This window comes from Ambystoma mexicanum, chromosome 9, assembly GCF_040938575.1.
Source record: "Ambystoma mexicanum isolate Mex_15411 chromosome 9, UKY_AmexF1_1, whole genome shotgun sequence".
In the NCBI taxonomy this organism is placed as follows: Eukaryota; Metazoa; Chordata; class Amphibia; order Caudata; family Ambystomatidae; genus Ambystoma; species Ambystoma mexicanum.
In genome coordinates, this window is record NC_090931.1 from 1327240413 (window position 1) to 1327266719 (window position 26307).

Genomic DNA, 26307 nt, shown 5'->3' on the forward strand with positions numbered 1-26307 from the left:
TGGACATTTCTCTTATGTGAAAGACTGGTGAGATGAAGACTGGGATATAGGCCGGTAAAGACACTCCCAGGAACCACCTTTGTTTGTGCACTTGTTACCTCATACATCATGAACAGCCTGCCATGGAGCTAGGAAAGACACACTGCAACAAAGCATTAATTGTGGCGCAATTAAATCGATGGCCACTTTATGTACTATGGTCAAACCTTTCTACACTGTACACAAGCTTTTATGTCAGGGATTTTGTCAAGTGATTGAGGACACAGAGTAGGACTGTCTTGTGGTGGTCACTACAGAGACAACAGCAGAAAAACATGCTATAACTGCAACTTGAGAAAAGCAAAATACATCTTCCGAAATGGATGCTTATTTTTCTTTAAATGCTTTTTCAAAGTTTTTGTCTGCGTTGTCAATTTGAGGTGTTTAGTTCGACTAAGTCAGTGACTCAAACCCTCAAGTGTGCCTGAAATAAACCTTTAATGAGAATTCCAGAAAGACGCATTTGTTTTTCATAGCCCTTCTTATTTTAGGATCACTGCTCAAAGCAACCCTAGTTTTTAAAAGCGGCCTGAACAAGAAAGCCAGCCACTCCAGAAACGGAGCCACATGGTGCTGGCCACTTCCAAGGTGCGTAAATAAGAAAAGAAAGGCAGAGCTCTAGCCATGCCAGGTTGGCAGCTTTAAGCTTAATGTTAGTTCAATAAGGGTACCACACTTTGAATTTTGTGGTTCCGAAATCTGAGTTCAGGAAGTTCTGGGCACGGGTTTGGGGGTGGGAATGCTATGCAGAAGAACCTAGCTTTTCCAAGTACTCATTCCTAAGTAGGCATCTGCCAAAACAGTTCCATTGTGCCCGTTCTTTAAATCTCCCCAAGCTGTTGCATGTCTTGTTACAGCAGTCTGTTACTCCAGCTACACTTTTGTAAAGTGCCTAAACCCGGAGGCACCAGGGTGCTGTTGCGAACCAGTTGCATGATAATGCATCCCTTAAATTTTATACAACTCTGTACAAAATTACGTTCCCACTGATGGAGAAATTAAGTGATGCACAGTTGCATTGTATGTAACGACCCACAGTTTGTTACAACCTAGCAGCGCTGCTCCACTCTATACAGCCACTGCTCCTTGCCATCAATATACCGAACCAGAAACGCCAACCTGTGTGTCGACAATTGTCATCTTAAGCAATACATGAAAGAAATTGCCAATCTTCCTACTAACCCACGAATGTGCAGATAACAATGTGCTCAACGATGCATATTCCTAGTACTACTGTACTTTCTGTAAATGTTTTGTTAGTGTAAAAACCTTCCTTTGATATTCCTGCATCTGAAGGGGTTTTGTCTTTGAGCTAGTAGCCACCTAGCTCCGCGGCATTGTTTTTGTGACCCTATGTCACGCCTATGTCTAGGGTAGCCTTTGACTCTCTCTTTCATTGTATCGACCCACATACATTTCCCCATACAGCTACAGAAACTGGCGCTATTGTGCGGCTGGTAAACATGGATGTTAGATCTTCATGTACTTTAAGTCATTGTGTGGAATTCTTGACTGCAGGTGGTGGAGGTACTTTTCCAGTTGATTTTCTTACATTACAAAACCCTGATCCCTCCCCCTCCCTGTAGTGACTAGTTCAAAAACTGTCTAGGCTACCATTATTGCTGTTAGTGGTTTCTCTTGATTAATTGTCTCCATTTCTTGCAATGGACTAGCTGACATTGACTTCACACATCTCCACGGATCTTGTATGTGTGGCAATGTTTTTCAATGTAATAACATTTTTGGGGTTTTCTCTTGCAGATATTCCACTATCAGTTGGTATCTTAGACCCCAGGGCCAGCCCAACCCAATTAAATACGGTGGAGTTTCTGTGGGACCCCTCAAAGAGAGCCTCTGCATTTATTCAGGTAATATGAATGTTTGCAAAAAACATCTTGGCCATTCATGCTTCGTTGTCTAGTATCTATATCAGTGTAACTTTTGTCTCACTAGGTTCATTGTATTAGCACTGAGTTTACACCACGGAAGCATGGAGGCGAGAAGGGGGTGCCCTTCCGTGTTCAGATTGACACATTTAAACAAAATGAAAATGGCGAGTACACGGAACACTTGCATTCTGCAAGCTGCCAGATCAAAGTATTTAAGGTATGACGTGGGTCTGTAACACTGCTTGGAAAAGGGTGCAGAGGTTTATGGGGATTAACGGGCTCTGTACCCAGTGCTCTAAGAGTCCTTCAAACTCGGGCTTGGGCTCTAGGGGTGGGGGGGGGCGTGGCCTGGCAGAGGGTCGGCACCACAATTCAGAGGCAACACTTACCTCACGATTGCTGTCTGTTGGGCCACACCCCACGTTTGCTAAAGGGCCGTGGCCTAAGTGGCAGTATTCAAGTAAGGTACGTGTTGCATTGTCTGAGTATCAGGCACCCCTTTTATACAAGATTTGCAGGGATGATCACCCCCTCACCTGAGTGTGGGGCGTGGGGGACGGGGGGGATAGTGAACCCTGCATCTCCAACGAAAGGAGCCAGTGCAGCGACACAATGAGAAAATGAGTTCTACAGGCATTAAAAAAAAAAACTAGCCTTTTCATTGTGTTGCTAGACATCCCATTCATTAGAGATGCAGGGATCATCACCCCTGCATCTCTGATCACGGCGGGGCGCGAGGGGAGTTGGGTTTGGGGAGGGGGGGCAGTGTGGTGGTGGTCTAAGATACAATAAAGCGAAGAGAGCTTCAGGCTTCACACAAATAAAATTGGGTTCTAGCAGACTAGAGTTAACAGGAGACTAAGGAGCCCCGGCAGGGCACGTCTCGGACACAATTTCGTAGCCTGCTGGGGCTCTGCTCCGGCCCACTGTCTGTACCTATGCAGCGATAAAATGTGTAGCCGCAGGTCGGCAAATTCAGCTCGACATGGCTTGTGAAATGATGTATAGAATGGTCTATCACTGCTACCTTAACTCACCCCGCACCCTCTTGATTACGGTGGCTTATGCTGATTGGCATTCTAGACGAAAACCTCTACCGAGGCAAGGGTTGCAGATTCCTGCACTACCAATGATCTATGTGGGCATTACAAAGCCACCATCGGAGTTACCAAGCCAATAATATTTATTGGGTTTGCACTGTTGTGGTTAACACTGCTGAGTTTCCTACGTAATTTCAACACATTTTAATTTGAGAAAGGCGTTTGCCAACCAAATACGTGCCAACATGACATTTAATGTTCGGGAGATGGTCGTCAATCCTGGTTTTCTTTGTGATCCAAGTTTTTTCAGGATTTAAATCACCTGGACTAACATCTTTCGAATGGGGGGAGCGTAGTGGCATTGTATACACCCAGGACATGCCTCACCCAAAGGGCGATGGTAGGGCCAGTCCCTTTTTTTACAGATGTGGGAATGCATTCAACTAATGTGTTGCTTCCATACAGCCGAAAGGAGCAGACCGGAAACAGAAAACGGATCGAGAGAAAATGGAAAAACGGACAGCACAGGAGAAGGAGAAATACCAGCCGGCGTATGATACCACCATCTTGACCGAGGTGAGCTTTGGATTTAGCAGTTTGACTTGTGCTGCAGTACCTATTGTACTGTCTAGACTTCAGCTGGTTTCCCCATTAATGCTTGGCCCCCTTGTGCCCATCTTTCTGGGACACTGAGTGGTAATGCTGTCGCTGTTCAGTGTCCCAGCTGCATGAGCTCAAGGACCGAAGTGCATATTAATATTACTGAAATGTTAAACCGGACACGTTGTCCTAGGTGTTTGATTTGAAAACCATAGAACTATTCAATATTTGTACATGTAAAATACATTTTTTTTCTTGGATGGTCTTTGCGCAAGAGGCCCGAGGCAAATAATGATCGATTAGCATATGTGGGGCCATGCTGAGGGTCTCACCCAAGTTTGGTCTAGCTGCCTTTTCCTAGTTTGACTGTTCTGACACAAAGTGAGTAATGGGAAAAACTTGCTTATACTTAACCAAAGTGTGATCCTTGTCCTAATGCAATTTCTCAAGAAGCAGCTAATCCCATTAGCGAATGTTCCCGTCCGACCATGCCTCATTCCTTGGTCCAACTGACTAAGCTGCATAGCAAGTAGCCTCCATCTTTTCAAGGGCTGCTTTTCCTTATAATTGCTATAGCCTACATATTTCAGTCTAGATTAGCACAAAATAATGTGTATTGGGTTTTCCAGACCTCCTCCAACCAGCTTCTTACTGTGGAGATTGGAAACTGGTTTTTCTCCAGTGAGAAAGCATTAATTGAAATATGTATAAAGGCAATCCCCAAACTGGGAATCTGGGCATATTCAGTTGGCATTGGTGGGACATTGTGACCTTTACCAAAGCAATGGCAATGTTTGTATTTCCAACTCTTTGGCTGACTTCATTTAACAACGTGCAAGTAAACAATCGACCCCGCCTCCCCTACCGCAGCTCCCTCCCTGCAATCCTTGCTTTTTGCTTCTGGCTTACGAGGCACAAATCGAAGCGTGTACTACCAGCACTTACTGAGAAGCCATGGTTTGCTCATTTCCAAGTATGTAGAGATGCAAGGTGTGCAACCTAATCGTGCCTGATGTAGGAGTAACATTTTTTTTAAATTAAATGAATGGCAATATTCGTTAGCGCAGCTGAATAGTGTGAAGCGTTTCAAGCTAATTTGAAACCTAGTTGGATTTTCTAAATGGGAAGAATTGAAAAGCTGCTTCCCGTACTGAAGGCATGGGTGAGATTTGCTGTGCCTTGTGAAACTGTCCCAGAATCGTTCATCTGGCTCTTGCCGTGCCTGGCTTGCATCAGAATTGGACTTGATCTCGTGACTGATCCCTATAGTTTGGGTGTTCTTCATGTGATGGCCTTGCGAATGCAGAAAAGATTGAAGGAGACCACGTTCTGCCTCACACCAGTCTTGCTCCTATCGTTATGCGTTTTGTAAATTGCATTTGCTTTGTTTACAGTGCTCTCCGTGGCCAGACATGCCTTGTCCAGCAAACAATTCTCCTTCTCCGAGTTACAACAGCTCCCCAAACAGCTTCACCATGCCAGATGGGTAGGTTACAGCTTCAGCTAGAAGTATGGTGAGATTTTTATCAATGCTATCCTTAAAATTACCCTGTCCATCTTGGGCCAATAAAAGTTTCCAACTGGACCAGCTCCACAAGTAACTTTCGGCCTGCCCACCAGACTCCTTCAGGTTTAATCCCACGCACCTCCCACCCAACATAACACTACAGCCCCCACGCCACTCGTAGCGTAACCTGTTTTGCAGCATCTATGGAAACCAATGGACAAGTGGATTCCCATTTATTGCTGTAATGCTTAATTTCAAAGCATCAGTCTACCTTTGCACCATCTTTTAGACGCATCCCTTTTCTGAACCCCTAAAACATGCTCTCCTGCACGCCCCACAGTGACTGGTAATGAACGTTCTCTTTTATTAATTTAATCTGTTAACTTTCCTGGTGGCCTCATTACACTGCCACCATGTGTTTTCCCTTCAACCTAGACAAATTGCTACACCTCATGGGCACGTCCTTTCATCAATCCAAGCTGCCAGCCCACCCTGCACCACTCTTGCATCGTTTCCTCTTCAGATTACTCTCTAACACCTTGTACATCACCTGGCCATCCTGTCCCTCTGCAGTCATTTGTACCAGTATTTTAAAATGTATGTTTATCTACTCCATCTGTTTGAATTGCTATCGCTAAATGTGGTGGCCATGCCTCCTAACCGTTCTGGCTATGCATGCCATCATGCTATTGTATCGCCTTTCCTTCGCTTACTTTCTCAGTATGGAGTTTCAGTAAAGCTTGCTCTCTTGAAAATGGCAAATGAATCCTTGTCGGAAGCAGGGTGAACGTGGCAGGTGGTGTTTCATTCGTGTTAGGGGAGCACACCCATGAAGTCAGTATTTCTTAATGGCTGTACCAAAGACCCTCTGCTTGACCTTGTATCACTTCAGGGGTTCCCAAAGTCATGTGATGGGACTCTTGACTTCGGTTATGTAGATATGGGCTGTAATTGTTTACTGCCGCTCCCCCGTCTATGGTATGAACAGCCCAAGGCCTGAAATGTGGATTTGGCATCACCTTGACACTGGCAGCCCGGAGACCAGAACTTGGTTTAACAAACTGTTCTCAAATTGGATACTCTGAGAAATCAACTGGTAGAAGCTTACAGTACTTATGGTTTATACACTAGCCAGTCAGCTGACCTGGAGCCTTCTAGCTGGAAGATGGTGTCCCCTTGGCAGCAGTGCATTACGGTAACATTTCCAGTGATTGTGCTATCGTTGCACCTAAACTAGGAGAATAAAATTGTGGTTGGAACACTTCATGCCATTGGAGAGAGGGTGGGAGTCTTGGAAGCTCCTTGTTCATCCTGGACCCGTGAGATGTTCAGAAGCATCCCACACTTTCCAAAGGACTGCATAGGAAATCCTGTCCTGGATGGAGGAACGTTTGTGAGTTGGCAGAAAAGAGGGGGAATAAAATCACTTTTTGGGGGGATTTTACCCTGCCCTGAAGATCCTTCCCTTGCTTGCCTGGTACAGTTGACTTATAAGGGCCTCTTGAAAATTATCCAACCAATGCTGCATGTTGAATGCACCTTTAGCTGAAGCAGTCCTATGTACCTTTTGTTGGCTTTTCGACTTTATACTTCGTCAGGCTTTGTATTAAGCCTGGCTGGGAGGAGTGTGGCTTTGTTTTTATGTGCTTTGCATTAAGAGCACATATGGACTCCTAAGGCAGTGGTACCCCAGAGAATGTCCCTTTTCTGTTCCTGTGGCTAGGCCGGTGGGTGGCTTTAATTATGTAAAATGGCTCTGCCGGGTTGAAGCAATTTTAGGTGGCTGTCCCCACCCCCAATCCCATCAAAATGTCCCATTGCCTTGCAGGCCTAAGAGGTTACAAGACTATCCCTTGTCCCTCTGTCTATTTTTAAAATGTATATTTATATAGCGCGCAAGCAGCCCAAGGGCATTGAGGCGCTGTTACTTGGATGAGCTTAGTTAGAGGTAAAGGCGTGGTAGCAGTAAATGGCACATTATATAAGAAAAACACAAACATAGATCTCATTACAGCTTAATTGATTGGTCATTACAGTTTAAGCAGTGGGTTCTATGGTTAGTATTCATGCCGCTGCAAGGGACCTTATGAGAAGAGGATAGGAGAAGAGGATAGTTTTCATTGCTTTACGGAAAGCGAGGAGGGAGGCCTCACTTCGGATGGTGGGAGGTAAGGCATTCCAGTGAGTAGGTGCGAGATATGGGAAGCTGGATATGCCCGCTCTAGCTCTTTTTACTAGTGGCACACGGAGCATGTTGGTAGAGGGTGATCTGGTTGGTCTTGTAGAGGCGACGGGGTGGATTCTTTGTGGGAGGTAGTCGGGACAAGTGAGATGGATGCACTTGTGTGTCGGTGTCAGAGCTTTGAACACGATTCTCTCCTTTATTGGGAGCCAGTGGGCTCGTTTTCTGGCCTCAGTGATGTGGTCCCTTTTACCAATGCCTTGAGCTGTGTTGGAGGGGGTGACTGTCTTTGGCTTCTGGGTGCTCATCCTGGATCTGAGGGTGCTATAGTCAGCCCGGAGCCAGTTCTTACTGGCACAGGCTATGCTAGTCTTGTAGTGCATTTTAAAATGCATGTGTTTAGAGGGATGGTGTACTATTGGCTGACCACACCATGTAAGTATTGCTTGTTGTGATTGGGTGCTGTGTTCATGCACTGCCTACTGAGAGCGGGGATTGGGGACAGAGCATAGGGAAGCGGACACACCAACCCTCTTCCCCCTGTGCTTGCTGAAACTATGTACCTGCATTCCTGGGAGGTCTGCTGCTTGACGAAGAATCAAATCTCTGCACAGCATCCTCTGTCTTACCAGAAGACCAACTACAGGATGACCCTCCATTCACTACCCCCCCTCCCCCTGAGACCCCACCCCAACTTGCCTATTTAAAGCTGCTAACCATACCTGCATCACTAGACCCATAGGACTAGGGACTCTGTGCCGACTGGACTAGAGCCTCTTCATCTCAAGATAACTGAACCCTGTTCCCCTCTTGCCATCTGGGAAGCTCTAGGGGACTGTGTTGCATCAAGCCTGAAACCATACTGCCAAACTCTCCTCTGGCCCTTCTATGGCTGGCTCCTTGCCAGTATGACTATGCATGCTTTTGCTCCAATATGTGTTCTTACTTTTTTCTTCTCAAACTGCCCCATCCTCTGAAGCTGAATTATGTGCTAACCTTGCATGGACTACTGCCAACCACAGCCTATTAGCCTTTCTTCTCTTCTGGCTCAGACTCTCAACCTAGGAATTAACAAATCATGACGGATAGTCCTTGTCAAGGGTCTTGGGGACCATCCTGCACCAGTGCTTGCTGCCACCTCTCCAAAAAGCATGCACAGTGACCACCTCTGGAAATTGCCCTACTGCTTATTGGGGGGCGGGGGGTCTCATGGTTTTGTTATCCTGAATCTCTCAGGCACTCCCTGAACGCGCTCTTAATCTTGGTGTGCTCTATTGGATTCCCTGTAGACAACCAGCGAGCTCAGTGCGTTGGGGAAACTCTTGGAGAAGTTTGTCCAAGGAAGGGTGTAGTAGAGAGGACAGTAGTTGGCTGGATATGATGGGTCGGTTGACTTTTTTTTTTTTGAGGAGGTGCACAAGGGGGTGCTTGAGAGAGGAAGGGAAAGAGCCAGGGGCTAAGGAGTGGTTGCAGAACAAGGGAGATGTTGTCCTTAATGGTTCTGGAGGAGCAGTGCGATTAACTGTTTGGATGAGACCTTCATAGAGCAGACTACTGTCAGGACCTCAGCCACTGATGGGTGAGAAAGTAGGTGTGGGGGGGTGGGTGTAAGGGAGGCGGGGTCACTAGGCTCCTCTTGTGACAGGCTTGGATATCTATTCTATGAATAGGTTGTCTCTAGTGGGAACTGATGCAGCAACTATTTAAGTTCATTCTGGCACCAACTATAGCGGTAGTAAAAACCCAGGCTCATGAGATTGAACTACAACCTTCCCTGTGAAAGAGCTCTTTAGCACACATTTGTGGTCGAGCAGTCTAATTCTCCCACCCAGCTGCACTGAAGATCCTGGAGTTGGATCCTGCTTGCACTTATTACCCTGTCTGCCCCACCTACATCCCATGATGGAATGTGGCACAAAGGGCGGTACGGTTACCTCTTTCAGACAGCATTTCGAGTAATGCTATCCTTTGAATTACAGCTTGAGACATAGTGAAAGAAGTTGGTCATCTTGAATGTTTGGAGAACAGATTCATTTACTTTTCTTCAGAATGACAGTTCTTTACAGTGGGAAAACTCATTTGAAATGGCTGCCTCCTAGAATGTATCTACCTGTTCTGACACTACATTTTGAGTTACTTAACAATGTGCATGTTTGTTTCCTAGTCCACGTTGACCTGTTGCCATGTTTCGGCATTTTGCATCCGTCTTGGCCTCTAGAATGCTTTCTCTTTCATAAACACTAAACGTTAAACAATGATTGCTTTATAGTATAAATGCCGTTTTTCTTGCAGCTCGACTGTTGCAGTGTGACTTGCAGTTCGCCCACTCTTTGTAATTTACTGTATGGTGTAAACATTGGAGGTGACTCGTCTGGATTATGGCTGGGCAGCTGCTGTAACCACTGATTAGTGTAGATTGCTCCCTGGAATACGTGATTTATTCCGGAAACAATGGTACTGGCCCAATCCAGTTGACTAATTTATGTGCTATTGACAAATTTGTTTGATTCCTTTTTTGCCCCATCAAGCTGCAGCTTTGAGCATTCTAAAGTGTGTAACTATCTGGGGCGATCGGACTGGGGACAGAATTAACACCCCTTACTTTCAATACTTGAAGCCTTTGCTTTCTGGCTTTTTGTAACCAACTGGTGAAAGTGATATCCCAAGTTGTCCTAATGAACGGGTGTTCTCTGCTATATTTTATAAGTCTTATTTACTAATCAGTTGTTAGTGCAAATTCTACTCTGAATACATGAGTTGGTGTTCAGTACAGTACCTTGATTTTGTATTGGACCATTGACCATACACCTTCTCTAAGGCAGGGAGGGTTTCAGAGGTCGGCATGAGCTGAATTCTCTTTTGGACTTTTGATTGCTACCCAATTCTGCTCAGCCCATGGAGTGCAGTTACATTAATTGAGCTCTGTTTTAAGTGGGGAGGGGATGCGAGGGTGGGGCGGGGTATGGGGAGGGGTTGGGCAGGGGGAGGGGTTAGAAAACTATCTATGGCTTTCAAAAAATTCTGTCCTTCTCAATGGCTAAAGAATCTAGCCTCATCAGAGGCTAGCGTAGGGTGTTCAGGCAGCCTTCTGCACTATTGCATGGAGCTGGGGGTAGGCAGGTGAATGTAGCCTTGTCTAAAATGTCCTACCATGGGCCAACTCAACCCCCCCACCCTCCCCCACAAACATCTTAGTAGAAGGCCAGCTACTTAGAACTTTATAGGACTATCCCTTGGGCAATACAGAAACTCAACCTCTAGTATAGGCCTGTACCTGTCAAGGTATTGGTAGTATGACAGAGCAGCCAGCCTTATCTTAGGAAGGGAGAGAGCTGTAGGAAGGTAGAAACGTGTAGCATACATATGGTCCAAAGAAACCACTTCTACACTGATGTATGTAAAAATATTTTATATATACATATGCATATAATTCTTTAAGTACTATCATAAGCAATAAAAACGAACACAATACCTCTAGTAAGTAAACTACAGTAGACTTTTAGAATAACCTAACCGTATGCCTTTCAAGGTAAGAAACCAAATTTGTAGTCCTTTCTGTTTCAGGAATTGTTATACTACAGACATTGCAAGTACGTACTCTGCAACACATATAACTTATTCTGTTTCAGGAATCGTGAAACGGCAACAATAGCAACACTTGCAGTCCTTCCCTGATTTTGGGCAGGAGTGTTCTGAGGCAGAAGGGGCACTGGTGGTCCAGTGGCCAGCAGTAGGCAGAACCGGAACGGGTCCAACTCTAGGAAATGCAAAGCTGCAGAGAATATCCCATGTAACAAGTACAGTGCTTTATGGTTCAGGGACCTTGTAGAAGGCTCCCTGAATGCATTCCAGTGGATGCCCTCTCGATGCAGCAGCTGCAGGACCCGGTCACTGGATTCTTGGTCTTCAGATGAAAGAAAGGACACTATGTATTTCTTTGAAGCAGTCGAGTTGCAAGCCTCCCAGCAAACTATTCTTCTTGGCTTCTCGCAGCTCTGTGGATTTTGGTGCTCTATACAAGACACCAGATGAACCGTTGTCATACCATGATTTGCCTCGCTATCTCTGTCCAGCACCCTGGTGTGGGGACTTGGGAGTGGAATCTTGCCTCTGGAGGTCCGGAAAGGAAGATGATTCACAGCACTCTGCCTCGAGGTCCTGGGGTTTAGCGGTTTGCAGCCCAGGAAGATGTCGGCGCATCGTGGGATGCCTTGAAATGCAGGTTGTCCTGATTGTTCCAAGCGTCCATCGCATGGAAGGGGTCAGCACAGGCAGCAGTTACTCAGCAGGCACCTCCAGTTGCTGGCAGTAGCTACATACATCTTTTCTTCAGCTGCAGTGGTCAAACCATCTGTCCAGGAACCCTGCCAATCAGCACTCTTGCTACATTCAAACTTTGGGGCCTCACAGTTGGAACTGGTTCCAGGAAGGTGTGCCAGAAGACCAAGGACTGAAGTTTGACTCCTCCCTAATTTCCTGTCTTGACGGGCTTCACAAATTATTCCTGCCAAAGACCAGTCAAACCAGGACCTCCCCGACCCAAGCACGGCAGAAGGATTAAAAGGACCAGCACACAAGAAATGGCGAACAAAGAATACAACCACCGTTTTGGGTCCATGGTGACACTTCTGTGTATTACTGCAGCTGTAAACACAGCCTGCAAGTAAAAATAACACAAGTCAGTAAAAACGTCCACTGTCGCCAACCATTTAGGTATGCTTGTCAGTAACACAAATGTTCCATGCGGAGTGCTAAAGGACACCTTGAAACCCTGCAGCACTACACATAAGGGAGGTGTGCTGATCTCAAAATGGGAATTGTAGAAGGGATAAAAGGCATCCCTCTACCCTTGGTAAAATGGGAAGCCCAAGGGGCTTCCCAGCAACACTGCACACAGTGCTGTAACAGTAAAATGTAGATGCCCAAAATGTTATCGGAAAGTATGACTCAATGAAGGAGATGCACAAAAATGACTCCATAGATGGAGTAAAAGAAAGGTTGAGTGGGAAGGAAGGTTCCCACTCGCTTGGGAACAGAAAAAGAAAAGAATCTCCACAAGGCCAGCAAAAAGTGCTGGGGGTCTCGCAGGTAAAAGGTGTTTTGGCATATGAAAATCTAACCAAACGGCCCAACCCTAGTGACAGCACTATGGAGGATGGTATGTAGTCCTCCTAGGGACAGCACTATGGAGGATAGTATGTAGTCCTCCTAGGGACAGCACTATGGAGGATAGTATGTAGTCCTCCTAGGGACAGCACTGTGTGCGTCAGATCAATATTTCCTTAACTGCCTCAGGTTGGTTTGTCCCTATTGGCTGGTGAAGTTGTCTGTACAATGCCACATTTCCAAGTAACCAACTGTACTGATCTATACTGCAATTAATTGCGTTTGAAACAGTTGTCATACGGTCATTATTCACCTGCCTTTTCAGATTTTTATTCGAAATCTTACATCACAAAAGCATTTTCACAGCTTGCCTTGATTGGTTAACTTGGGTTGGACTGTAAATACTGGAAATGAACCTACAGTGCATTATTTGCTGCATGCTGGAGAAAAGCCTCAGGTAGTCACTTTGGCATGATCTGAGTAAGCCACCTGTAACTGCCTTCTCAACACCTGCCACCACCACACTCCAGAAATTTTGTTCCAAAAAAATAAACGAACAAACCGACTAACCATTGTATTGCTCATTTTTCCTTTTCCATTCTTCTATTGTGCACATAGAAACAGTTCTCCAACCCAACAAGTGGACCAGCCGCTTCCAAGCAGCGATGTAAGTGCGTGAGGGATACTGTTAATGCAGTGCTTTTCTTTTTTAGGCGACTGGTGAAAAGTTTTTCAAGACCTCTTAATTCTTTTTGCCATGTAGCACCTCCTGCCCTCTGCTTCCATCCAGGATGCCCAGCAGTGGCTCCAACGTAATCGTTTCCCCCAGTTCTGCCGGCTGTTCTCCAGTTTCTCGGGTAAGTAGCTTTTTATGGAGTGTCTCCTTTTTAGGCACGTGCTTTCTATGGGCGTTTTGTGATGGGAGGCTGTGGGGATGTGCATTAAGACTGCTGTAGCCGATTGGTAGGTAGTTAGCTTGTAGGGTGAGGACTCCATTTACCTTAACTCCGAACAGTACCCAGGCTAGTTGGAGCCCCATTCCCAAAGCAATTGGGCTTGAAACCTTTGCTTTTAAAAGCAAGTGGCATTGTAACAAACCATTACACACATTCCCAATCCTTCTATTGCTTCGCCCCGCCCACACCAAGCACTTTGCCCCACCACTGGTAGTTAAATGCTGGTCCTTTCTCTACTTCACCCCTCTGCCCACAGTAGCGCAACCTTCGGCCCCCGCGGTATAGTCCATTTGCACATGAGCTGCATTTGGGTCTTGCCACTGACTAAGCTCTTTATAGCAATGTCTGTCTATGGTGCGTTGTGAACAGCCATAATACCTCGAGAAACTACTATTCACTCAGGAGTTAATGTCCAGTACTTTTTGAGGTACGGTTAGAGAAACAAATCTAATTATCTTGCTGTTTTTTCCAATAAAGTGCCAGACATGGTCTATGGTAGCGTTGCATCGGGTGATGATGCAGAAATGTGTTTTTGCCACTTTAAAAGAACATTTCTCTTAGGAGCCGACTTGCTGAAGATGTCCAAAGATGACTTCATACAAGTTTGTGGTTCTGCAGATGGAATACGTCTTTATAATGCAATCAAAGGAAGGTTAGTCTTCTTTTAGCCTTAAATTTTACGTGATTGACATTAGTCGATGGAGGCATGACCTGTATTTGCATATTACAGGAATGTGAGGCCTAAACTGACAATCTACGTGTGCCAAGAACCAGAGCAGAATCGGGTTAATCTGAGTGAGAAACGAGACCATGGGGATAGCAATATGTGTAGTAAGTATACAACCCACTTGCAAATTGAATGCTATACACCCGGACTGCACAGGCTTATCCCTGTTTGCAAGTGCACACAGGACGGTTGAATACCATGTCTAATTTTTAAACCTTGTGGGCCAATGTATCCTAGCTTTGTGCCATCTCTTGCATGTCTTCCAATGGCCTTGACCCTTTTTTTTTACGGTGAGGGGGAGGTGTGGGTAGACTGTCCCCTCTCCCACCATCATGGCTCCATAGATTATCTTAGTTCCCAGCGCGTTATGCTGAAGCACCTTTGTGCAGCGGTCTCTGCATAGTCTTGTCCTGCTTTAGCCCTGCTGTCTGAAGATCTCAATTTTCTGGACGTGATGGTGGCCATGTTTCTGAAGTTACATTTTTGGTTATGCAGAGGAGCCTATATAAGCAAATGGAAATCCTACTCTTCTGATGCAGGAGTTTTACCTCCTACCTGAAGCCACTACCATTATGTAGGGTAATGGCATAAGTAATCCTGCAATGCCCATTAACTTGTAGAAACTGTAAGGGGTGCCATTCATCACGGCTGTCCCAGTTGTAGAACTATATAGATATTCGACCTTGCAGTCTACACACTGCATCTTAATTAAACTGACTTGCCTCTGACTTTCTGTTCCAGCCTCTACTGTGTTTCATCTGTTGCATAGTGCCGGTGATGCTGGATTACTGCTTACGTAGCTTACAATTGAGTTGCATATTGTGTTGGCCCACTCTCCTGCATTTACCAGCCACCTTTACATTTTACCTATCCTCTGCTGCACACTTGAGGGCTATAGAGCCCTTTTTTGTGTGCATTGTGCTGTGTAGGAAAGAATTTTCCCCAAAAGTCTAGCTTGCAGGTCTTGTACTTCTAACAAGCAACAATGTTCACTTGGGCCCCACTGCTTTGCATGTGGAATCACTTGACCTCTAAAAGGCAAAACGGTGAAGATCCATAGGCTTAACCTGCCTCTTGCTGATCCAGTCTTGGATGTCCAGTGCATACTTGACGTTTGACCCCTCCAAGACCGAATTCCTACACCTCACCAACACCAAACACCCAGACATACAGACCTGGCTATCATACTCTAAGAGGTTCACACCCGAGCTCACTTCCTGTGCCAAGGAGGGCCTTTTGGTTCCACATCGACAAATCTTCGACACACATGGCTCTGAAAACCTAGACTGCTTTGTGTCTGCTCTTCCTTCTGCGAAAAAAGTCAAGCCCTTGTTCCCTCCGGACAGCTTTAGATGCACAGTTCAAGCACTGGGCCTGTCTCACCTGGATGGGGGCAATGCACTCCTCAAAGGCCTCCTGCCATCCTCCCTGGTGCCCCTGAGAAGTGTCCTGCACGTGGTGGCACACCTTTACAAGGGTCTACGCTAACAAAACTACATCACTCCAGCCCTCATCGACCTTCACTTTCTCCAACTGCACACACTAATCACCTTCAAACCTTGATGCATCATCTATATGGTAGTCGCCCTCAAGTCACCCAGCTACCTCGCGGAGAAACTTTGCCTCTCTGGTGGATGGCACACCACCAGAAGCCAAGACCCATGCAGACCTGAAATCGGCAGCTGCAAAAATGAGGACCAGAAAACAAGCCTCTGCCTACACCCAAGACTATGGAACCTCCTCCCCGTCAGCATCAGACTCTTCCCCCACGCTCCTACAATTCAGAAAAGAATCGCCTCTTCAAGGAGTCTCCTCCACCTAGGCCATCACGTCGCCCCTTGCACCACCTGCCCCTCTCCTAGAAGTCACCCACCACCCCTCCTCCTCTGTATCCTACACTCCCTGCTGTATATCTGTTCGGTTACCACTGAAAAGCACTGCGTTCTGCATCTGCTTATACACCTCTGTAAAGTGCTGTTATGCATCTGTATTGGTGTATACATCTGTAAAGTGCTCCGTTTCTTGAAGCTGGGTCCATGCTCAATAAATAAATACCATAATAAAAGATCGAAGGTTGCAAGATGGCTCACTGTGAGTTCCTTTACTGAGTAGGAAGATACTCCAATGGTGTGTGGTGTCACGACCATGGCACTACTTAGAGATATCATACTCTGGTATGGCAGGCTTTTCCAATAAGCAAGGCCTAGACCACAATGGCAGCCTTCTGTTTCTGGCTGTCGCTGTAAAGTCTCTGGTTGCAGAGGAGCCGATTTACTTTTGTGCACCCATGTTGGCATTTACAAAAAGCAACACATCTAGTTCTGTGGCAACGCAGGCATGTTTCTCATTCCATGAGCAGTCATGTTTGGTCTTGGAATTCTGGGATTTGTAGTCCTCCAAGAACTAGATGTTCAAGGTACTGAACAGGCTTGGCTAGCTTTCTCGAGCATGGAATTACCTCTGGTGGATCTCATCACTTAAACGCTTAGCAAATCTGACAGATTATTCACTTACATCTCAGGCTAATCCCGCCCATAAAGGTAGTCTAGTCCGAAATAATGGAGCAAAAGAACCAACAGCAACCCTGACTGTGCTTCTGTAAAGCACATCAAATGCTTAATTTGCAATGTTTAGAGTGCAGGTAATTGGAATGTGTATGAAAGATTAGGAAGATTTAATTTGAAAACTACTTCTAAACAATGACAAAAGGGGTGTGGTGGGGTCAGGCCATTTAAGAAATTGGGACATGATTTCTTCGGATGCTTTAATCCACATGCTCCGATCCTCCTGTACCCCGACCTTCAGCAGGCGTTGTTGCACTTAAAACCGCTTCGCTGAAATTGATCCCATGCACACTTAACACATAAAATTCCACAAATCCAAGTTATTTCACTCGCACCTTCTCCCCCAGGTGCTTACAGCACTGCACCAACCAGTCTGCAAACAATTGCACTTTCTATTGCACCATTCAATTAGCAAGGTGAACTCCACTGGCTCTATGTAGATGGCCATAAATCTAGAATCGTACAAGGCAGGGTACCCTTTATGAGTATGCTTTCAAACTCTTGCACCATCCCCCTTGTGTATTCATATACACCTATAAACACTGAAATCTCCATCTTCTTGATCTGATCCAGAATGCCACATGTGCCAACACAAGTGCACCAAACCTGGGGGTGGTGGAGTTGGTTTAACATGGTCATTGGAGACCCCACCTCCATAACTGTGTAAATCCTAGCCCTTTCCTCACCTGTGACCTGCCAAGCCATAAACCACAAACCAACACCATGAGTTAAGTCTTATGGGACAATTGTGTAATTACTTTTTTTTTGTTAACGTTATTTTCAATATAAATATAAAAACAGTGCTTGAAATGTCAACAGATTTACAAAAACTATATACACATTTGCAAAAACAATATAGAAACATACCCCCCAGAGACCCACAGTTCACATCATATAATATACAAAAGTTAGATTCAATACAACGCCAGGAATCTTCCCCAAATCTTTACAAATAACCCATTCTTGCTTTGTTTCCTATATAAAGGTTTTTCCACATCTGCCAGAATATGCATTTCATTCAACCAAACCTCCTTCTCTAAAGTAATGTCAGAAGGATGATTTTCTTTCCCACCATGGCACCTCTATATAACCATTTCTTTTGGCATTGAGTCAGCTCTTCCAAAGTTGCATCATTTCCCCAAAAACTATTTCAAAATCAAAACCTATCAGTTCATTCAAGACCTTCTCCAAAATCACTCCATTTCTCTCCAATCCCACATCATATGTACCAGTTTCGTGAACAGTTTCGCCCAACAATCCGGATCATCTCTCAAACCTCTCTACCATAATCTCTCTCGGGTCCAATAAACTCTGTTTAGGATCTTAATGTGTCTAGTCCTTTCAGTTAAACCCAAGGAACAAAGTTTGACATTTGTACACATCCTTGTCCATGTCCCCACTGTAATGTCGGAGCCAATTCTTCGACTCCATTCATTCCTCGGCAAAGCATTGCTTTTATATTCATTCACAATCTTGTCTGTATACCCGGCTAGCTAAGTCACCCTCACCCACCAGTGACTTTCTCTTAAGAAAATCCAAATTTAACCTAGCCTTGAAATTGGTCTCTCCAACAGCAAGCTTTAATTTCCTGTAATCCGAAAACCTGACATTTCCAATATTAAATTGTTGTAAGTCTCTAGTTCTCTTCCTTAAACAGATAATCAATCCAACTGACTCCACCCAAAAACCATTCTTGCCAGAATAACATCGTTTTCCAATTTAATAGAGGGATTCATCCATAACAATGCACCAGGATCTTTGTATGTATCCAACCCTAACAGTCGGTTTCTTCCAGGAATTTCTCAGGCAGTCAGTCAACGGATCTTTCACACGCATCACTTTTGATACTGTGGTCAACAAAGCCCTTGGTGTCAAAGGACCATTATAACTTGCCTCTGCCATAGCCCATTCATTAGGTATTGGTGCCAAGAAATCGACTATGAAATCACAATTAAAGGCAAGATGATAGGCCCTAAAGTTTGGCACATCCAGTCCACCTGTCTCCAACGGTAATTGTAGTTTCCATAAACTTAATCTTGGTGGTTTCTTGTCCCACAGAAACCCTTGAATAAGTCTGTCCAATTTGTTCCAGTTTAGTGGGATCATACTCAAGATATCATTAATCTTAAGGGTCAAAACCATCTTTAAAGCATTAACCTTTACCCATAGTGAAACAGTCAATAAACCCCCAATGCTCAATTGTTTCTAATAGTCATATTAATCATACTCATGTTCACTTTCACCAAATCACTGATTAGTGATCCAGATCCCTAGATACATTTTATCTGGGAACCATCTAAACCCAAGATTAGTCATATATTGACTACAGCAAGGTACTAGGGGCATCACCTCTTTGGTCCAATCTACTTTATAGCCAGAGAAAGTGTGAAATAATGTTAAAACTTCCATTATAGTCGGTAATGACTGATCCAAGTCCCGGAGAACCAGAAGAATGTCATCAGAAAACCATAGTTTTTGTTCTAATCCCCAACATGACACTCCATGTATATTTGGTTCATTTCTAATGACAGCCGCTAGAGGTTCAATTGCAATAGCAAACAATGGGGAAAGAGGACACCCTTTTCTTCCTCTTTCCAGCCTGAAAGTATCTGAACGTCTACCGTTGGTATTGACATCAGCTGTCGGTTCTGTATTTAGTAGTTTAATCCATGACCTGTATTTCACTCCAAATCCCAGTTTTTCAAGGACTAAAAAGAGGAAGTCCCCTTCTCTGCATCCAATGAAAAACAGAAGCAATCGTATGGAACAGCCTTCTAATGATTCTGGATGTCTTTCTTCCTTTCACAAAACCAGATTGATTCTCATTGATCAAGTTCAGGAGAAGATTCTCCAGTCTGATAGCCAAGACTTTTGCCAGAATTTTATTGTCAGTGTTCGCTAATCGGCCTATAGCTAGTGTTTCTTCTTTCCCCTTCTTCGGAAAGACAGATATCATGGCATGTCTAGTTGATGTCGGTAGTAGGCCATTAGCCAAGGAGGTCACATACATATCCTTTAGCAATTCAGGGCCAAATCTGGCAATAGCTTGTAGCTTTCCACTGGAAAGCAATCGGGTCCTGGTGATCTCCCTACATTTAATCTGTTGATGGCCCTTTTAATCTCATCCAATGTCAAATCCTCAAGTAACTGCATATCATGACCCGTAAGTCTACTAAGCTTCGCCTTCTCAAGAAAGCCACCACCACCGATGGCTGTACCTGTTTCACTCTTGTACAAGTTTATATAGTATTCTCGAACGATTTTGTTAATCTCTTTTGGATGAAAGGTGACCTGTCCATCTTTATCTTGAATAGATGTCATTGAACATTCCGACTCCCTCTTCAGCCTATAGGCTAGCCATCTGTCACATTTCTATCCTTTCTCAAAATACACAGATTCTGGTTATTGTATTTTCGTTCCGTCTGTTCCTCAATTATATTTTTAAGTTATCTCTTCAGTTTCAAGTATTACCATCTGAGTCACGTGGGTCAGCCATTATTTCTTACATAAATCACCAATTTTCATATCAAGTTCATTTGTCTATTAGCATGTTTCTTATTTAAACCACATGTTGGATTAATCAAATAACCCCACATGGTACATTTGAAAGCTTCCCATATAATTTCCGGTTTCAGATCATCCTTGTGATTCTCTGAAACGAAAAACTCAATTTCTGTTTTCAATTCTCCACCTCCTCGTCCATTTGTAAGAATGCATTATTCATCCTCCAAGTGTATGGTCTTTTCCGTCACAAACCAATTCAATGCACATTTTCACATGCGCATGGCCTTATCAGAATGTTGCCTATTTCACTCACTATGGGTCTGTCATTTTCCCAGCTGTCAGTAACCTATCAAGTCTAGAATAAACCGAGTGTGCGCCCGGGGAAAAAACTATATTCTCTAGCAATTGGGTGTGTCATCCTCCAAATGTCCCATAGGGCATGTTCCTCAAGCAGATTTTTCAAAGATAGATAATGACGATCAGTCTGCCTACTATTCAGAGACACTCCTATCCAAATCCTTGTCCAAAACAGTATTAAAATCACCCCCTAGAATGATATCTGTACCCAAATCCTGTAAAAGTTGAGCTACTTTCCGATAAAATGACCCATCATCCACAGACGGGGCATAAATATTACATAATGCCACAATACATCCCTGAATATTAACCAGTAATGCCACCATCCCCTGTTGGTCTGACAACTCATTACTTTCATTGGAACATTTCTCCGAATCAAAATTGCCACTCCCCTTGAGCATGTGGAAAGAGGAGCCATAAAACCTCCCTACACAACCCTTCCTCAGGGTCTCAATTTCATCCCGTAGAAGATGAGTTTCCTGAATAAAACAATCACATTTCAGCTCTTAAATAGGTCATCACCTTCAGTTTCTTTTTAGGGTTGTTCAGACCTCCAAGTAACCACCCGTCGGTCATTCGCCACCTTCATCATCCCAACGTTGGTGTCCATGTATCCAAATAAAGGAGTCTCAAATGTATTAAACCTAACAAATGATTAACAGATGTGAACAACCTCCCCCCTTCCCCCCGCGAAATAGATGCAAGTCAGCAACAACGGATATATTTTACAAACTAGATATAACATTTCAATCGGTCCAGTGTCCTGGACACCGCTCATATAAGCATATGAACATTTTATAATTATAAAGCAACTGAGAAAGCCCTATATGAGACAAACACCACACCATCTATATTAAATTATTAAACCCACAGCACAGTTGTATATAAAACAGAGTAATATTGTAGTATTCCCCAAGCTAGTATACAATGTTTCCTTAAATGAACTAAAGCATTCACACCCCAAACCACACCATTACCATTCAGGTTGATATCTCCAATAAACACCATTTATATTCCCAACTGTATATCCCTTACAAATCCACAACATTTGATATTCTAAAAGGTATTGGTCATATCTGTCCTATCACATCAATAGAAATATACAACTTAAATTTCAGCATCTAGGCTTAAATCATAACAACCGATATCTATTTATTACTCAATACTTTAGTATCTGCCAATGAAACTCCATGTATATTTGGTTCATTTCTAATGGCAGCCGCTAGAGGTTCGATTGCAATAGCAAACCATGGGGAAGACCACTGAGTCACAAGTGATATCCTAAGCAAACTTGCAGACCCTTTTATAGATTGCATCTAAAACAGCAAATATAATATTTTAATATATATACCAATAGTAAACTGAAAACCCAGAGTATTTGGAAGATTACGACATAGTAGCGTACTATCAACTTATAACCTCAAATCTTAGCAACTTGATCAAAGGTCATTATGAACTATTGACTCATCATCCCTCATCAAGATCGTTTCCACAGCCCACTAATGATGAATGACTTCACACCCTGTCGAATTTATCTTCAGATCATACACAAAATGTCAGTGGCCAGTACAAGTTCACATGATATCTGTGAACCTAGAAAAGACATAAATGATCTAGGATTCAAGCAAAACCATTAGAACAATATAATTGTATCCTATAACACAGCGATCCCTCATTGTCCACATCATGGTATCACTACAATGGCATCATATATCAATATCGCCATCCAAACCCTGCATTCCACATATCCTCCCCATGACCAGCCCTTTGCCATCAAAATATCAACCAATTTGTTGAAAGTTCATCAGACTGAATACCTATGTAAGTGGAGTATTATGGTCGAATGGAAAGGTGTAGGTATCACATTAACTCATAAATATCAAAATATAAGGTTAATAGAAAGGCCATCCCTCAGTTGATGAAATCTTGTCAACTAGTTCCACATCTCTAGTCATTGTTTATCCCAAGTTCCCCCCCCCCCCCCCCAACATCCCAAACAACCCAAAAGTCAGAGCATCATCAAATTCTGGGTACAGCACCTCACCAGACGAGCAGACTGCAAGGTGGGTCACAATGGAAATGCAAAAGTAGTAACATTCAGCAATCAACAGTATCCTCAATTCCAGACCTACCTGGACATCCTATAGGACATCTAAGTAACATAGATTGACATATAATTTGATGGATACAAAGTAACGGTAAGAAGGCTATTTTGTAAGATAAGTTCAATAATTACAGTAGTTACATATTTAGCAGTCTGAAACGTCAGCTGAAAAATCATGTCATCCTACGCCAAGTCTTCGCCTTCCAGTGCCAGATATGGCATCAGTATATTTGTATGTTTTAAGATAAGTTTTCAACATTTCCCTTAGCCTATTAATCATGAAAGACTATACGTCATGTAAACTCTGGATCCTCTTGAGGCCTATGACCCCTTCCAGAAACCGAGGACACCTAGTCTTGGGAGAAAGCAGAGTTGAGAGGGGCTAATTTAAAAACATGTCACCATGAAAAAACACCACACATTCTCCCTGGTTTGTAAGCGTTGTTGCCGCCCCCTCAATGTATTGCTTGTCACTAGATACACCCCTCATGAACTGGAAAGTATGGTAAATTCCAGGTCGGACTTGTACCTTCCACATGTAGTTCATTGCCCTCTACACTGTAGCATTACTAGAATTTCACATGTATAGAGTGCAGAGGACATGCCCCATTTCAAAGCAGCGAATTGAAAAACATTTCTGGTGCAGAACAGTGGAGTGACAATCGCCAGCCATACATGCCGGAATAAGTACATGAAGTATATCCGGAGATGTCTGACACACATTACTTCACAGTAACAAACCCTTAATGTATTGTAGTCCTGATGTCCGTTGTACCTAAACTGGTGGATATACTCCCTTATGTTTCACTTAAGACGTAGGCATGTCCGGGAGGATTTCTCAATGCCATGCCACTGCTACGGGGGGGGGGGGGGGGGATTGGCAAGACGAGATGAAATGAAGTAGGGCATGCGATTGGTCCAATGTGGACTTGACTGTCAATTGAAAACACGATCAACCTGGTTCGTTGTTGTCACAGCTGATTTGGGTATCCTCGTATTACTGAGACTGCAAGCTGGTTCATAAGTCTGCATGTGGCTCTGTTGAAAAATGATAGCCCATATATGTCACACTCTATAATAATATGGTTGTGTGAGCTAAATTGGGTGTGGGAATAGGGCATGGTATCATAATCAAATATCGTTGAGGTGGTTGAATATCTCTGGAATTGATGTCACTGAATGCTGCCCACTGTTCATCTCAACATCCATTTAGACTTAGGAAGATATCAGACTCTGTAGTAGGTTTGCCATATTTGTAGGCAGATAGTGTTAAGCCTTGCTTGAGCACTATTGCAGTGAATAAAGCTTCCCGGGGCACTGAGGAAAAATGTGTTCATGGTCTGCATGTAAATATGTTTAACAGTGTTGGTGTCAATCAATTGTTTTTCAAGACATAATCTTGCTCACATGTGGCCCTTCACAGCAAGACCACAGAAGCCACCATAAATCCATTGCAAGCAGGGTTGGTAGACTTGCAGCAGTCCATAGCATAGAGTGAACACTTCCATCAAAATGGTTCATTGTGATTTTTACCCTGGCCTGTCCTTGCTGAGAAGCAGGGTTTGTGCAACACCCCTGTAGTAGTCTGGAGCTAGCAACCAGTTACTGCGGTAGATTCTTTAAGTAGAACCGCCTCGGATGACCCGAGCAGCCCGCAATGTTACCCCCGTGACACCTTAAATTATCACATGCGAGGCGTCTCCCGGGACAAAGATGACCTCCCCCGCCTGCAGACGCTTCATCGAAGGAGACCCTAATAATGGAGAACACATCCTCGTATATAAGTATTGATGCAGTGCGAGCCTTCACAGTGAAATTAGTTGCCTGGGGAGACGCAATCATGTATCTTACTGCATCAATTAAGTGTGGAATGTTGTTAAAAGTACATAGGCTTTAGTGGGCATCACATACCTTTGCCCTGCCTCTCTTGTCCGATCCTACTGCATTGTCCAAGTCTTCCTCTCCGTTGCATCCGAGAGCCATATACGGGACGTTTTCCTGTAGAGTAGGCACGCATTAGGCATGTCGGAGGGTTCTTTCCTCTAATCCCTCAGCACTGCTACGGAGCATCAAAATGAATGTCGTGAAGGTTAGTAATTAAATATGAAACAGTTCTAATCTTCAAATGGCTTTCATTAGCTCAGCGCCTTTTTAACCCATTCAAAACCTATCAGATGGGGAATTTGATTAATAAAAGTCAAGTGCGATATAAGGTTGAAAATCACAATGTATATAAAAAAGGGGTGTGGGGACTAAATGCACTTATCTTTCAGTGGTTCCAGCCATTTCATGGCTTCCTTAGGGTCAGAAGTGATCCTTTCACCGTCTGGTAGAGCCAGGGTCAGTAGATTTGCTTTAAGGAATGCTTTAACACCCACAAGCCTTGACAGGTCCTTGGCTTCCTTAAAGGATTTCCTGATTATTAACGTTTCTTTTGGGTAGTCAGGATACATTAATATTTGGCTACCTTTTGAAATGGGTGCTTCCTTTCTTCCTTGCTGCTCCCAGAGTGGCTTCTTTTGTCCTGGTGTTCATTAGTGTGATTAATTGTCTAGCCTTTGGGCCAGGTTTTCTTCCTTCAAACTCTATAAACATTGTCTATCGCCTGGGACTATTTGGTCGCAGCCAAAGCAGAACTTCAATATATCCAGTACCAGATGCATTAAATCTTCACTTACATTCTCCTCAACTCCCACAAGTCTCAGGTTTTTGTTCCTTATGTTCAAGTCCAGTTCCACGCTTTCTCTTCCTTTTTGTACTTCATCCCTCAGGGTGTTGTATGCTCTGAAACTGACAGTAATTTCTGAAGACATAGAAGCTGAACCATTTTCTAGGATAGAAATTCTGCTGTATAGTTGGGAGACCTTCTTAGATGGCTCATCCATTGACGATTTAACATCCCCAACATCTTGGACCACCTTTCCCAAGTCTTGAGCCATTTTGTGTAGCAGAGAATAGATATCTTGAGTACTAGGAACTTCACCCATCTCTGATGTTGGTTTTGATTTCTTAGTTAGGTACAGGGTTCTCAGCTACTTCAATCTTTTTCTTAGTGTTCATTATCCAATATTATTAGGAGGAGGAGCTACAGGATTATGCTGCTGCCTCTGCTGCCTGCATTCTGGAATCATTGCGTCATTACTTTTAATCCCAATGTCTGTTCCCAAAGCTAATAGAGCACTTCATTTTTTCGTTTGACTTAATTTGCCATCTTCAAGAAAAGGTACTAGGGCACGTTTTGGACTTTTCCAAGTTGTGTGCTGGCAAGGAGGAAGGAGTGATGGAAAATGCATGTTTTTGGCCAACCCTAATATAATTTAATGTGATTGTTTTCCCCCAGAAGGTTGTGAACATCCATGATCTGTCCATTCTGAAACTTTTTTTTTCTCTACCTCTGGATGGTGTATTACCCCCTGCCCCCCCCTGTTCCCCCCCACCCCTCCCCCCGGCTACCAATCTTCTAGTTCCCCATTTCCCTCCTGTTGGTATACCTCTGGATTTTGTCAGTATTGCATTTGATGAGCAGTTTACAGACACTCCGATCTGTGCAATTCTCTTCAACTGGGATGGTCTGTGCCATGGCTTTGCCGGAGGATGTTTAACTCTGAGGTGACTTAAATGAATGCAGAGCTATGCCCCTCCGTCTAGTACGTTCATCTTGTTCTATTGCTTCTGAATAGGTGTATTTGTTGTTTTATGGATAATGCTGGCTCTTAAGGGCATGGCTTATCG

At 44.0% G+C, this 26307-nt stretch overlaps 1 protein-coding gene across 2 annotated transcripts in view; it reads left to right on the forward strand.

The window, feature by feature from the left end:
• Positions 1-26307, forward strand: part of TFCP2L1 (transcription factor CP2 like 1) — a 119143-nt gene that overhangs the window by 62360 nt on the left and 30476 nt on the right. For both annotated transcript variants that reach the window (XM_069616736.1, XM_069616737.1), the window contains 8 exons: positions 1801-1907; positions 1993-2145; positions 3434-3544; positions 4963-5054; positions 12982-13030; positions 13127-13220; positions 13881-13971; positions 14050-14150. In XM_069616736.1, the coding sequence (XP_069472837.1) occupies positions 1801-1907; positions 1993-2145; positions 3434-3544; positions 4963-5054; positions 12982-13030; positions 13127-13220; positions 13881-13971; positions 14050-14150 (798 nt within the window). The remainder of the gene's footprint in view (positions 1-1800; positions 1908-1992; positions 2146-3433; positions 3545-4962; positions 5055-12981; positions 13031-13126; positions 13221-13880; positions 13972-14049; positions 14151-26307) is intronic.